At 45.9% G+C, this 10,576-nt stretch overlaps 5 protein-coding genes and 2 non-coding genes across 7 annotated transcripts; 5 read left to right on the plus strand and 2 right to left on the minus strand.

The window, feature by feature from the left end:
• The first annotated feature begins 32 nt into the window (after positions 1-32).
• On the plus strand, positions 33-105 carry TOT_01t000002. The gene has a single exon. It is a non-coding gene; the product is annotated as a tRNA-Phe (tRNA).
• Positions 106-395: 290 nt separating this feature from the next.
• TOT_01t000003 lies at positions 396-467 on the plus strand. The gene has a single exon. It is a non-coding gene; the product is annotated as a tRNA-His (tRNA).
• A 160-nt stretch (positions 468-627) lies between these two features.
• Positions 628-1,531, plus strand: TOT_010000079 (vesicle transport protein; the record flags this gene model as incomplete). The annotated part of the gene is made up of 6 exons (XM_009690617.1): positions 628-721; positions 764-825; positions 860-934; positions 992-1,079; positions 1,112-1,197; positions 1,256-1,531. The coding sequence occupies 6 exons, from the start codon at positions 628-630 to the stop codon at positions 1,529-1,531; spliced, it is 681 nt and encodes a 226-aa protein (XP_009688912.1).
• Positions 1,532-1,619: 88 nt separating this feature from the next.
• Positions 1,620-2,726, minus strand: TOT_010001208 (CUG-BP- and ETR-3-like factor 1; the record flags this gene model as incomplete). The annotated part of the gene is made up of 4 exons (XM_009690618.1): positions 1,620-1,744; positions 1,843-1,998; positions 2,065-2,373; positions 2,444-2,726. 4 exons carry the CDS (start codon positions 2,724-2,726, stop codon positions 1,620-1,622), a joined length of 873 nt encoding a protein of 290 aa, XP_009688913.1.
• Positions 2,727-3,097: 371 nt separating this feature from the next.
• On the plus strand, positions 3,098-5,969 carry TOT_010000081 (RNA-processing protein; the record flags this gene model as incomplete). Its single annotated transcript, XM_009690619.1, is given in 6 exon segments — positions 3,098-3,969; positions 4,039-4,216; positions 4,311-4,411; positions 4,444-5,584; positions 5,768-5,961; positions 5,966-5,969. Coding segments are annotated over 6 exon segments (2,490 nt in total).
• Positions 5,970-6,055: 86 nt separating this feature from the next.
• On the minus strand, positions 6,056-8,620 carry TOT_010000082 (conserved hypothetical protein; the record flags this gene model as incomplete). Its single annotated transcript, XM_009690620.1, has 2 exons — positions 6,056-6,154; positions 6,182-8,620. 2 exons carry the CDS (start codon positions 8,618-8,620, stop codon positions 6,056-6,058), a joined length of 2,538 nt encoding a protein of 845 aa, XP_009688915.1.
• Positions 8,621-8,872: 252 nt separating this feature from the next.
• Positions 8,873-10,516, plus strand: TOT_010000083 (uncharacterized protein; the record flags this gene model as incomplete). Its single annotated transcript, XM_009690621.1, has 6 exons — positions 8,873-8,914; positions 8,950-9,167; positions 9,436-9,845; positions 9,885-10,048; positions 10,081-10,287; positions 10,325-10,516. 6 exons carry the CDS (start codon positions 8,873-8,875, stop codon positions 10,514-10,516), a joined length of 1,233 nt encoding a protein of 410 aa, XP_009688916.1.
• Positions 10,517-10,576: the final 60 nt, after the last annotated feature.

Below are 10,576 nucleotides of genomic sequence, written 5' to 3' on the forward strand. Positions count from 1 at the left end.
GCTTATAAAGTGACAAAAAGAGAAGAGTGTGTGCCGTGATAGCTCAGTTGGGAGAGCGTCAGACTGAAGATCTGAAGGTCCCTGGTTCGATCCCTGGTCACGGCAGTTTTATTTATGGCAATAGATGGAAACTTATTCAAAACACCTTATCATAAAAAAATTCTATATTTTTAATTAAAAATAATTTTATTATTTATTTTGTATTCCCTCTTTTGAACAAATCTTCCAAGATTCGTCTCGCCTATATTCCCACAAAATCTATTGTATTCTTAGACTCAGGTTTATTTTAACAATTTTGTCTTATTACAATTGAAATTATCAACTATAAATTTTTCCTATATGTTTTAATTTTGTGTTGTATCGACTTAAATTCCAAAATTGTGCCACTGTCACGAGTCCAAATCGTCTAGAGGTTAGGACACCACGTTGTGGCCGTGGCAACCCAGGTTCGATTCCTGGTTTGGACAAATTTTTATTCCATTATTTTTGTACTATATTTTTATTTATTTTACTTGTATATGTCAATTCTAAATTTAAATTTGAGTCTTTATTACTTCTTCTGAAATGTGTACCTTATGCCGTCCCGAAACTTTCTTTTTTTAATAATTCAATATTTCCCTTTTTAAAATGGGAGATTTGTTTAATCAATACAATTCACAGATACAGGGAGTTTTAGAAAGTATTAAAAATCGTCTCACTCTCTGCAGGGATAATCCGAATTGTAAATTTGCCTTAATTTTTCATTAAATTAATATATTTTTAGCTCCAGATCACGTTTCACATGTAAATGAGCTAGATGGGTTCATTTCTTCCGCTGAGGAAACCGTATTTTTATTTATTTTGTTAAATTTATGCTCAGCTGCGTCAAATGGAGCTTGAGGCCCGGAGCTATTCTGACAGCTCCTCGTACGATAGGCTCGAACAGGTACTCTCAGTATAATCGTAGCTAAGTGTTCACATAAAATACGTATTCGTACTCAACGGCCGTTAGGTTAAAAATATAAGGGCTTTCCTAAAGGACGCATCTGACTGCAGTCGGTCACTTCACACTGACTTGGAGCGCAGGGAGCTGCTCGGGGGTTAGTCGTGCGACTCGGACACTTATTTTCAGAGGTTTCGCAATACGGTAACACTCGGCAGTACAAAACTCTCACCAAGAATCGGGAAATGCTCGACAAGGGTCTGATGTTCATAAAGGTACGTGCACTAAACGCGTTTCCCCTCTATACTTATTCACTGTTTTATTTGCTCTCAGACCTCCTGCGACGCTGTGACTGAGGCTGAGAAGATCGGCTACGACGCCTCTCGCAACTTGAGTCAGCAGAGGAACGTCATCACCAACGTCAGCTCCGAGCTCGCGCGCGCCAGGTTCTCGCTCTCGGGCGCCGACGAGTACCTCTGCTGCCTCCTGAAGCAGGGCCGGCTAAACCGCGTCGTTCTCAACGTCGTCAAGGTCGCCATTGGCGCCACTGTAGGCATCATTCTCGCGATTCGTCTCGTCAAGTTCGTTTTTTTTTTCTCTCGGAAGTAGTATTCATAACTGATCGGTTCATCTACTCAACCACGAACGCGTGTAATTTGCTATTGCGAATTTACAATACATTATTTTCCTTAAAATACTACTCAGCAGTGTCATTTTTCTTGTGCTGCACTTTTAAAAATTTTGAGTGTGTTGCGAAACCGTTCATCAGCTGTACCGCGGCGGTCGCGCTTACCGGGTTGTCGTATGTTACAAATCCGAAACCTGGGTGCAGATTAGTCAGTTATCACGTAGGAACAGCTATGGCCATAAGTTTTGTTAATGTGGAGGTTATGTGGTTAAATAGTCGCCTTGGCTCTTACCTGAATTGCAACCGTTTGCATCCCTTTGCACTTTTGCGGATACCAAGTTGCCGAAGGGGGTAAAATGCATCGATAGTTCCGTGTCGTCCCAAACGTTCGGGATGTGAAAGATGAAAAGATTTGAGCCCGGGGGTGCACTCAGCCTGTTACGGTCACCTGAATAAACGTTACAGTGCGATTTCTAGTTATGTATCTGGTCTATGGGCTAGCTAGGGCGCTTACTCAGGGAGGATGTTGAGGCTTCAACTGCCAAGAGCGGCGGGATTGGGCGCTCCCACTGCGTGTGGCCTGTGATTGAGTTGTAGTAGTAGGGGACTCCGTTCTCGTCCTTGTATACGTGCCACAGTGTCGTCCTTCCTGCGTCCTGCAACATGTCGTAGCTCTCCTCCGTCAGCGAGTTCAGTAATGAGCTTCGGTGCGCCTCGCTCAGCAGGCTCGGGTTTTTGTGATTTTCGTTCTTCTGGGATGAATCGTGGTTATCCTTCGCTTCGTGCGGGTTTGCGAAGCGTGCCTCTATAATAAAATCCGATTCTGCAAATAAAGGGTGTGTTAAGTCGCGTATTCTGGGTCTCAGCCTAGCTAAATGCGCTTTACAACTTACGTGGAAAAAGTTGCTTTCCGTTTATTAAATCTATACACTCCGAAGCTTCTTCAAATGTTTTAAAAGTCAAGAATCCCCAACTTCTTACGGGGCACTTCTTGAAGACCACTTCGTTCACTGGAGCAACTCCTGCAACTTCCAGGGCAATGAGCAGATCGTCAGTTTCGACGAATCCGGGGATACTGCCCACCCAAACTCTAAGTTTTTTCTCGTTCAGAGGATCGTCATAAGTATAATAATGTTTGTGCTGAGGAGATGTATTATTTATACTATTTTCATTCATTCTAAAGGGGTAATACACAATTATTTAATTTACTAAAATTATTTTACATTGCATAGAATGGAATGAATGATTCATAATAGTTACAGCTTTACACCACACTAGAAAGTAAAAATCAATCAATCGGCCACCTATAAATTTTTTATTCATTTTTACACCTTTGTGCTCTGTAAAAAATAGGTTTATCTAGTTTATTTATAATTTTATATGAATTTGCAATTGTTTATCAACAGTGTTGATATTGTAGATTTAAGTTTGTAAAATATAACAAATTGGCTAAATTTATTTAAACATTGCATTAATTTTCAAAGAGTTTAACTTTCTCTGTAATTATGTACAGTTATATTTTAAATTAAAACATATTTTAAGGAGTTATGGCTAAGGAGAAACGGCCTTCCGTGATTCCAAACCATAAACACAAAGAGTTGGATGAGAACGGAGTGAATAGTGATATATCGTCCACGCTGGACGATTATAAGTCGGAATCAGATGAGGTGAAGGATTTGGCGACACTGTACGACAACCAGTTCCACGAAGTGATTGATAGGGACCCTTATAAATCGAAACCCTGGATAGAACACGTGAGACTGCTGAAATCCCTAAGGCCGCCTCGAAAGAATCAGCAGATGTACAGAATCTCGGACATCTGGAGGCTGAGCAAGGTGGAAGAACGCGCCGAGGACAGGAAACACCCCGCAATGCTCGGAGATACGAGCTACGAGAGCATAAACGAGAGAATTTTTAGGACGTACGAAAAGGCGGTGAAGTATATCCCGCTCAGCTACAAGGTCTGGTACAACTACATCAAGGACCTGGTGGAAGATTTGTCAAAACCGTACACATCGGAGGTGGACGCGTACGATAAGGTGAACGCGGTCTTCGAGGCGTGCTTGATCCACAATTTCGCATACCCGACCTTCTACCTGTTATACGGAGCTTTTCTGAGGTTCCAGCATCGCATCACGAAGGTCAGGCGCCTGTACGACAAGGCGCTGTTGAACATCGCAATAACGCAGCACCACCTAATTTGGGAGGAGTACCTAACATTTGTGAAAGAAGTGGACCTGTTGCCGCTGGGCAAAGCGGTCTACAGGAGGTATATTCAAATTAAGCCGAGCTATCGGGAGATTTTGTACGAATTTTTAAAGCGTCACGGCAGTTACGACGACGCAGCGCAAGTGCTCTACGAGCTGCTGGACGACCCAACCTTTACGTCAGAAACAGGAAAATCGAGTTACGACTTGTGGTAAGTTAAAAGTTAAGTAGTTTGTTGATAAGTTCACCTATGTATATCCGGGAAATAAATCATGTGTAGGATCGAATTGTGTGAACTGATTAGAGATCACTCGGATACAATTAGAAGTATACCTGTTGAAACACTAATAAAGGAGGGGATAAGTAAATATACTGACCAGGTTGCCACTTTGTGGATAATATTGGCAGATATATACATAGTGAGAGGGCAACTTAATATCGCAAGGGATACATACGAGGTAGGCAGCAGAAAAATTTGGAATGAGTGTATTAGTATGGAATGTGCGATATGGTTTATGTGTAGCATCAGATGCGTTGCTGATTAAATTTTAGGAGGCGTTGGATAGAGTTACCACTGTGCAGGATTTCTCGATCATTTTTGATGTTTATGCTAAATTCTTGGAAAATTACGCAAAACAGTCGAACAAATTAGGGTATGTAGAAGTTATGTATGAAAATGTCGTAGGAATGACCACTTGGAAACGCTGATGACAGTGGAGAGGCTGGAGAGCCTGGTGAACAACAGAGCACTGTTGCTGGCCTCAGTGAAGCTTAAGCAGAACATCCACAACGTGTACAACTGGATTAACTACGTGGAACTGTTTAAAGATGACCCGAATAAAATGGTGGAGATTTACGCAGAGGCAGTGCAAACAATAGACGTCGCGAAGAGCGTGGGAAGAGTGACGGAACTGTGGACGCGCTTTGCAACGTTCTACGAGGAGCAGGGGGACCTGGAAAACGCAGACAAGATATACGAAAAGGGCTCTAACGCCGAGTTTAAGTACGTGGATGACCTGGCGACGCTTTGGTGCTGCTGGGTGGAGATGTACCTGCGGCAAAAAATGTACAGAAAGGCGCTGGAGATCAGCAGGAGAGCGGTGAGCGGCAACGGAAAGACGCCCATTTCCAAAAGACTGCACTCCTCAGTGAAGCTCTGGGCACTCTCGCTCGACATGGAGGAAAACTTCGGCACCGTCCAAACGTGCAGAGTCACCTTCAACAAGATGGTCGAGTACAAGGTGGTGACGCCGCAGGTCGCGCTCAACTTCGCAACCTACCTGGAGCAGAACAAGTACTTCGAGGGCAGCTTCAACGCCTTCGAAAAGTGCGTGGCGCTCTTCAAGTGGCCGCAGCTCTACTACCTGTACCTGCCCTACCTCACCAAGTTCGTGAAGCGCTACAAGGGCGCGAAGCTGGAGCGGGCTCGCGAGATCTTCGACCAGTGCATGTACAACAAGGACCTGCGGGTGCCGCCCAAGTTCGTGAAGTACCTCTTCTACCTCTACGCGAGCATGGAGGAGGAGTACGGCATGGTGAAGAAGTTCCTCGCGATTCTGAGCGACGCCTGCAGGCTCGCCGACAAGGAGGACCAGCTCACCATGATCAAGTTCTACGTCGCGAAGACCTGCGAGTTCTTCGGCGTGACGCACACGAGGCAGATATACCAGCAGTGCCTAGAGTACGTTGACGACGACGTCGCCAGGGAGCTCTGCTCCATGTACATTCAGATGGAGCGCGGCCTCGGCGAGATTGACCGGGCCAGGGCGATTTACGTGTTTGCGTCCCAGATATCGGACCCTTCCCAGTTCCCCAACTTCTGGAAGGTATGTTTAGCGTTCACGCTTCTTGGTTATTCACGTAACACACTTTCTATACTGTTATGCTATTTTTATTGTACTAACTCTTCTTCGCTAACTGCTATGCTAATTTGGTTGTGCCATCTTTATTGTGCCAATTTGCTTATCTATTTTTATCGTACTAACTTCGCCATGCTAACTCTTGTTTAGAGCTGGAGAGAGTTCGAGGTTCTTCATGGCAACGAGGACTGCTTCCGAGAAATGCTCAGGATTAAGAGGAGCGTGCAGGCTCAGTACTCCAAGGTCTACTACAACGTCGAGGAGATAGGCCAGGACGACGAGGAGGATGAGGAGGAGCCAGAGGAGGGAAACCCTCTCGGCGAGTTGGAAAAGTTGGCTGAAAAGTAGCTAGTTGCTCCCTAATATGGTTTACCTTTTAGTATTGATAATAGTGTATTGGTGTGTGTTAACATGTATTCGAGTGTAGTGGTAAGTGTATTACGGCGTATTGGCACTAATGTGTGCACGGACGCTATCAATGGGTGTATTCATAAGGACTGTGTGGTGAGGGTCTTGCGCTGTAACGCTCCCGATCGACTAGAATCCGCTGAAGTGGCCAGTGACGTCGTTGTAGAGCTGCGAGCTCAGGCCCAGCTCGGACACGAAGCCCTTGAGGGCCTCCGAGTTGTGGTCCTCGCCCGTGACAAGCGACGTCCTGAAGGCCTGCAGCATGAAGTGCACGCTCGTGAAGTTGAGGTGCCTGAAGAGCTGCCTGTCCCTCACGCCGTTGTCGCGCAGCAGTCTGCAGACCACGTGGAGCAGCAGCACGTCCCTCGGCATCGGGCAGGCGCCCTCCGAGTAGATCTGGTAGAGCTCGCCGTCGGAGAGGAAGATGAGCCTTCTGAAGAAGGACAGGTTCTCGCTCTCGTTGCGCGGCAGCTTCGCCTGCAGGATCTCCGAGAGCGTGAACTCGAACTCCGTGCTCGAGTTCATCAGCGTCAGCTTCTCCTCGTCGCTCAGCGGCCAGATCGTCACTGCGTAGACCAGGAATGAGGCCACGGTCGTCGAGGCGAAGCCCCGCAGCAGCTCGTACTTGCCCCGCGGGATCAGCGGCTCGAAGTAGGATTCCTTCAGGAAGTTCAGAATCTTCACGATGTTCCTGCTCGCCACGCTCACCTGGCTGCACGTCCAGGTGAACTCCTGGTTGTCGAGCGAGATGTAGGAGGCCGTGTGCCAGACCGTCGAGGCCACGTCCTCCGCCCATGAGCCGATGAGCGGAATGCTCTTTCCGTAGTCCAGCACTCGCAGGAGCGTCGAGTCCTCCGGGATCAGAGGCAGCAGCTTCCCCTCGATGCCCTCGACTATCGTGTGCGTGTACTCGAAGAGCCTCGCGTTAAGTATTTGTGCGTCGTTCGGCTTCAGCAGCGTGATCTTGCTTCCTCCGTCGCTCAGCGAGAGCTTGCAGCCCTGCGGCGAGCGCACCTGCGCCACGTTCGCGAAGACCGTCTCCAGGCCTGAGGCTGCTATTGCGCAGATCTGCTTGAACAGTGCCGGGCACATCTTCGACTTTTCCAGGAACTCCTGCAGCACTGTCCACAGCTCGTTGTCCACCGGCAGGTTCATCAGCATCAGTCCTGCTTGGTTCAGCGCGCTCCCGCCCGTCTGCGTCGGCGACGACTCCAGAGTCGGCAGCGCCCTTACGCAGTTCATGAAGCTCATTTTCGAGACCGGGATGATCTTCTTCGCCGCCACTGAGAGGAAGCTCTTTGCGTACTCCTCGCAGAGCGTCTTGAAGTAGTACCTGTGCATGTTGAACGGGATCACCACTCCGCTGAGTTCTGCGTGCATTGTGTCTCCCAGCGATATCAGCTGCGGCGCCAGCATCACCACGTCGTAGCGCTCTCCCTCCTTGTTCAGCGCGCTCATCGTAGAGTGGAGCGCTCCCACGCACCTCTTCGTGTACAGCTCGCACAGTGAGTAAGGCTCCTTTTCGTCTTCGTGCACGTACGTTTCCAGGTAACTCGACACCAGCTCTCTTTCCGCCTTGTCCATCTTCTCCGGCAGCGAGTGCCTGCTCGACCTGCATATGTGGTATATGCTCTTCTGGTTCCTCACGTACTTCAGAAGGAACTCCGAAATTTGCGATATTAGTATTCCTTGCCACTCTCTATAGTTGTGCTCGCTCGTCACCTCCTTCAGGTTGATCGTCGCCGCCGCTTCAAATATCAAATTTTCCACGAGTTCGAGCATAATTTTCGAGGAGACTGACATCTCCTTGAATATTACCTGCGATATCACCAGTTTCTTCTCCAGGTCTCGCGGCAGGTCCACTGTGGCGGCGTTCTGGCTGTTGTTCCACTCGAACAGCGGCACGATCGCGTTGTTGTGCACCTTTCTCAGTATGCAATTTTTCAGGTCTTCGCAGTACCTGATCAATTTCAGCAGTGCGTCAGTCTTCTCCAACGAGTATATCCTATCCAGGCACCTCATACACTTGTGCGATATCAGCAGCATTTCCAAAAAGTCTCTTACTGACGACTTCAGGTAGCTCGTCCTCTTATGCAGGCTCTTCAGAAACAGTATGAGCTTTCTGCACTCTAGCGAGTACAGATACACCTTTCTCAGCCTCTCCAGTGACGCTGTATCCGACTCTACTGAGTTGTAAAGCATGAGTATGTTTTTATACTTTGTGCCCATTCTCTCGTTCAGGTCCTCCAAATCGATCGATATATCCGACAACTTTCCCATGTACTCGTTTATTTCCTGAAAGCTTTGTATTATTTCAGTTGTGTAGTTGATCACGTTCTTGTTTAGAAATGTATCGACCACAAATATTGCGTGATTCAAGTCTTCCAGCTCCTTTTTTATTCCTGGAGTTCCGTTTTTAATTGTGTTTGAGACGAAAGAGTTAGAAGATCTAATTGACTCCTGCAGGTCCAGAAGATTCAACTGTTTATCCTTCAGGTAGCATTCGAGCAACTTTTGACACGTTTTCGAGGCTTCATCGTCTGACAAAAGTTGTTCCACTTGCTGAATAGACATTGAGGGTGAGTTTAAATCCATTGTGTGTGATTCTACCTTCGATTCATCAAATTTCACTCATATCAAAAATGTATAAATAATCTGCTATATAATCACCTTACATTTTAAATTTAATTAAATTTATGTCACAAAGTAAAATATGTAATCGAATAAACATGTGTATTATACATATGAGCTCATAAATAACTGATGAATTAAACGACATACACACTTGTTGTGCAAGGTACTTTTTGCTCTCAAAAGTTGTGGAATCACTTAATATGTTTCTTTTAAATGGATCAATTTGAGTTTAAATGTCCAGAAGGATGGACTATGGTATTTTTTATCCATTTAATTTCTTTATTGTTTAGTATCGCAGTGTGTTGTATAAAAAGTACAAAGATCCCAAACCTTCCACTCGTTTCGCTATTTACGACATGGATAACACTCTCATGTTCACTCCAAGTTTGTTTGTGCAGGAATTGGCGAAAGGAGTGATGGTTCAAGTCGCTAAGCCCGTGATACCTAACGATTTTGCACTGTATTCTAAAAATTTGAGGGACAAGTTGCTTAATGAGCTGGGAAAAGGGTATTTTTAAAGTTAATAGATTAAGAAGTTTGATAAACTCGGTAGGAGGGGGATCTTGGTGGTTTCGAATCAGCGGGGATTGCTGGAAAACTTTCAGTTTGTGTACCGGATCTTAGGTATTTTACCTCGAAATTCACAGTTTGCTCAGAGCGTGTGGACCTCCTGTTGAAGGAAAGTTTGTTTGAGGTAGCTATTTAACAACAATGTTCAGTTGACCTTCCCTTGTACATCTTCCTAGCGTAAGTTTAAATCTATTTACACACCTTAGTACTAGACATGACATTTATCGCAAGCCTGGTAATTTGGTACCATTGCATTTTGGTTCAGCTCCTGGGATACTCCTGTTCTTCGAGAAATACCTTAACTCGGGGCTGAAGATAGACTTCAGCGACTCGTTTTACGTGGGAGATGCCGCGGGGCGCAGACTACCTTACAAGGTCTCCTCAATCATGCTGCGCAACATTCTGAATCGCCTGAAGAGCATAGATTTCTCCAAACACCGGTACTACAACGTCGATGGAGAGGGGAATGTGGTTCATGTGGACGCCAATGCAATAATCAGCAGACTGACCATCTCGAAGATGAGGAACGTGTTTTCCTACGACTTCTCCGACTGTGACCTTAAATTTGCAATAAACAGCGGAATGAGGTTTTTTACCCCTGACGAGTACTTTTACGGTATCTTGAGCCTACGTATCCATAATAAATAACGTGTAGACCTGCCACCGTATGAGTTGAACGTCAAGTTCGACCCGAAAAATCTAGGTTTGGACCCCTTTTTTCCCACCGTTCAAAGTGGATTGATGGTCATAATCGGTAACTTGTCATCTGGCAAAACTTATTTGGCTAAAAATTGCACTAAATTCAGTCAAATATCAGAGGTGGGTAACTGGGCAATAAAATTATTACGTAGAGTAACTTTCTGTCTCGTGAAAAATTCATGAGAGCCCTCAAGGCCATGCTTTCTGAGGGTAAAAATGTGGTCGTTGATGACACAAATCATGTTGCCAGTAAAAGGGTTGAGCTCGTGCAGCTGGCCCGCTCGCTTAATGCTTATGTCACCTTCGTCCACCTGGACCTTTCCCAGAACCTGATCAATCACTTGAATAAGATTAGGAGGGTACCGTTGAACCGTTATTTGTGCATAATTATTTCAGCTATACTCCGACGAGGGCACGCGTGAATTTTTCGACGTTCCTGACAGTGCTGAGTCCTGTCACAAAAAAGGTGATCTTAGGTTAAAAGTTGAGAGGCCTACTCTGGACGAGGGCGCCGACGCCATATACACCATCGTTGACGACTGCTTTCCCATGGAACACAACAGGCTAACTTTGTTGCACTTGCCATAATCTACAAGTCTTTAAATTTAATCCGATCTCTCTTTTTTTTTGACGTTTACACTTCCACAC

The sequence above is a fragment of the Theileria orientalis genome, chromosome 1 (genome assembly GCF_000740895.1).
Source record: "Theileria orientalis strain Shintoku DNA, chromosome 1, complete genome".
Lineage (NCBI taxonomy): Eukaryota > Apicomplexa > Aconoidasida > Piroplasmida > Theileriidae > Theileria > Theileria orientalis.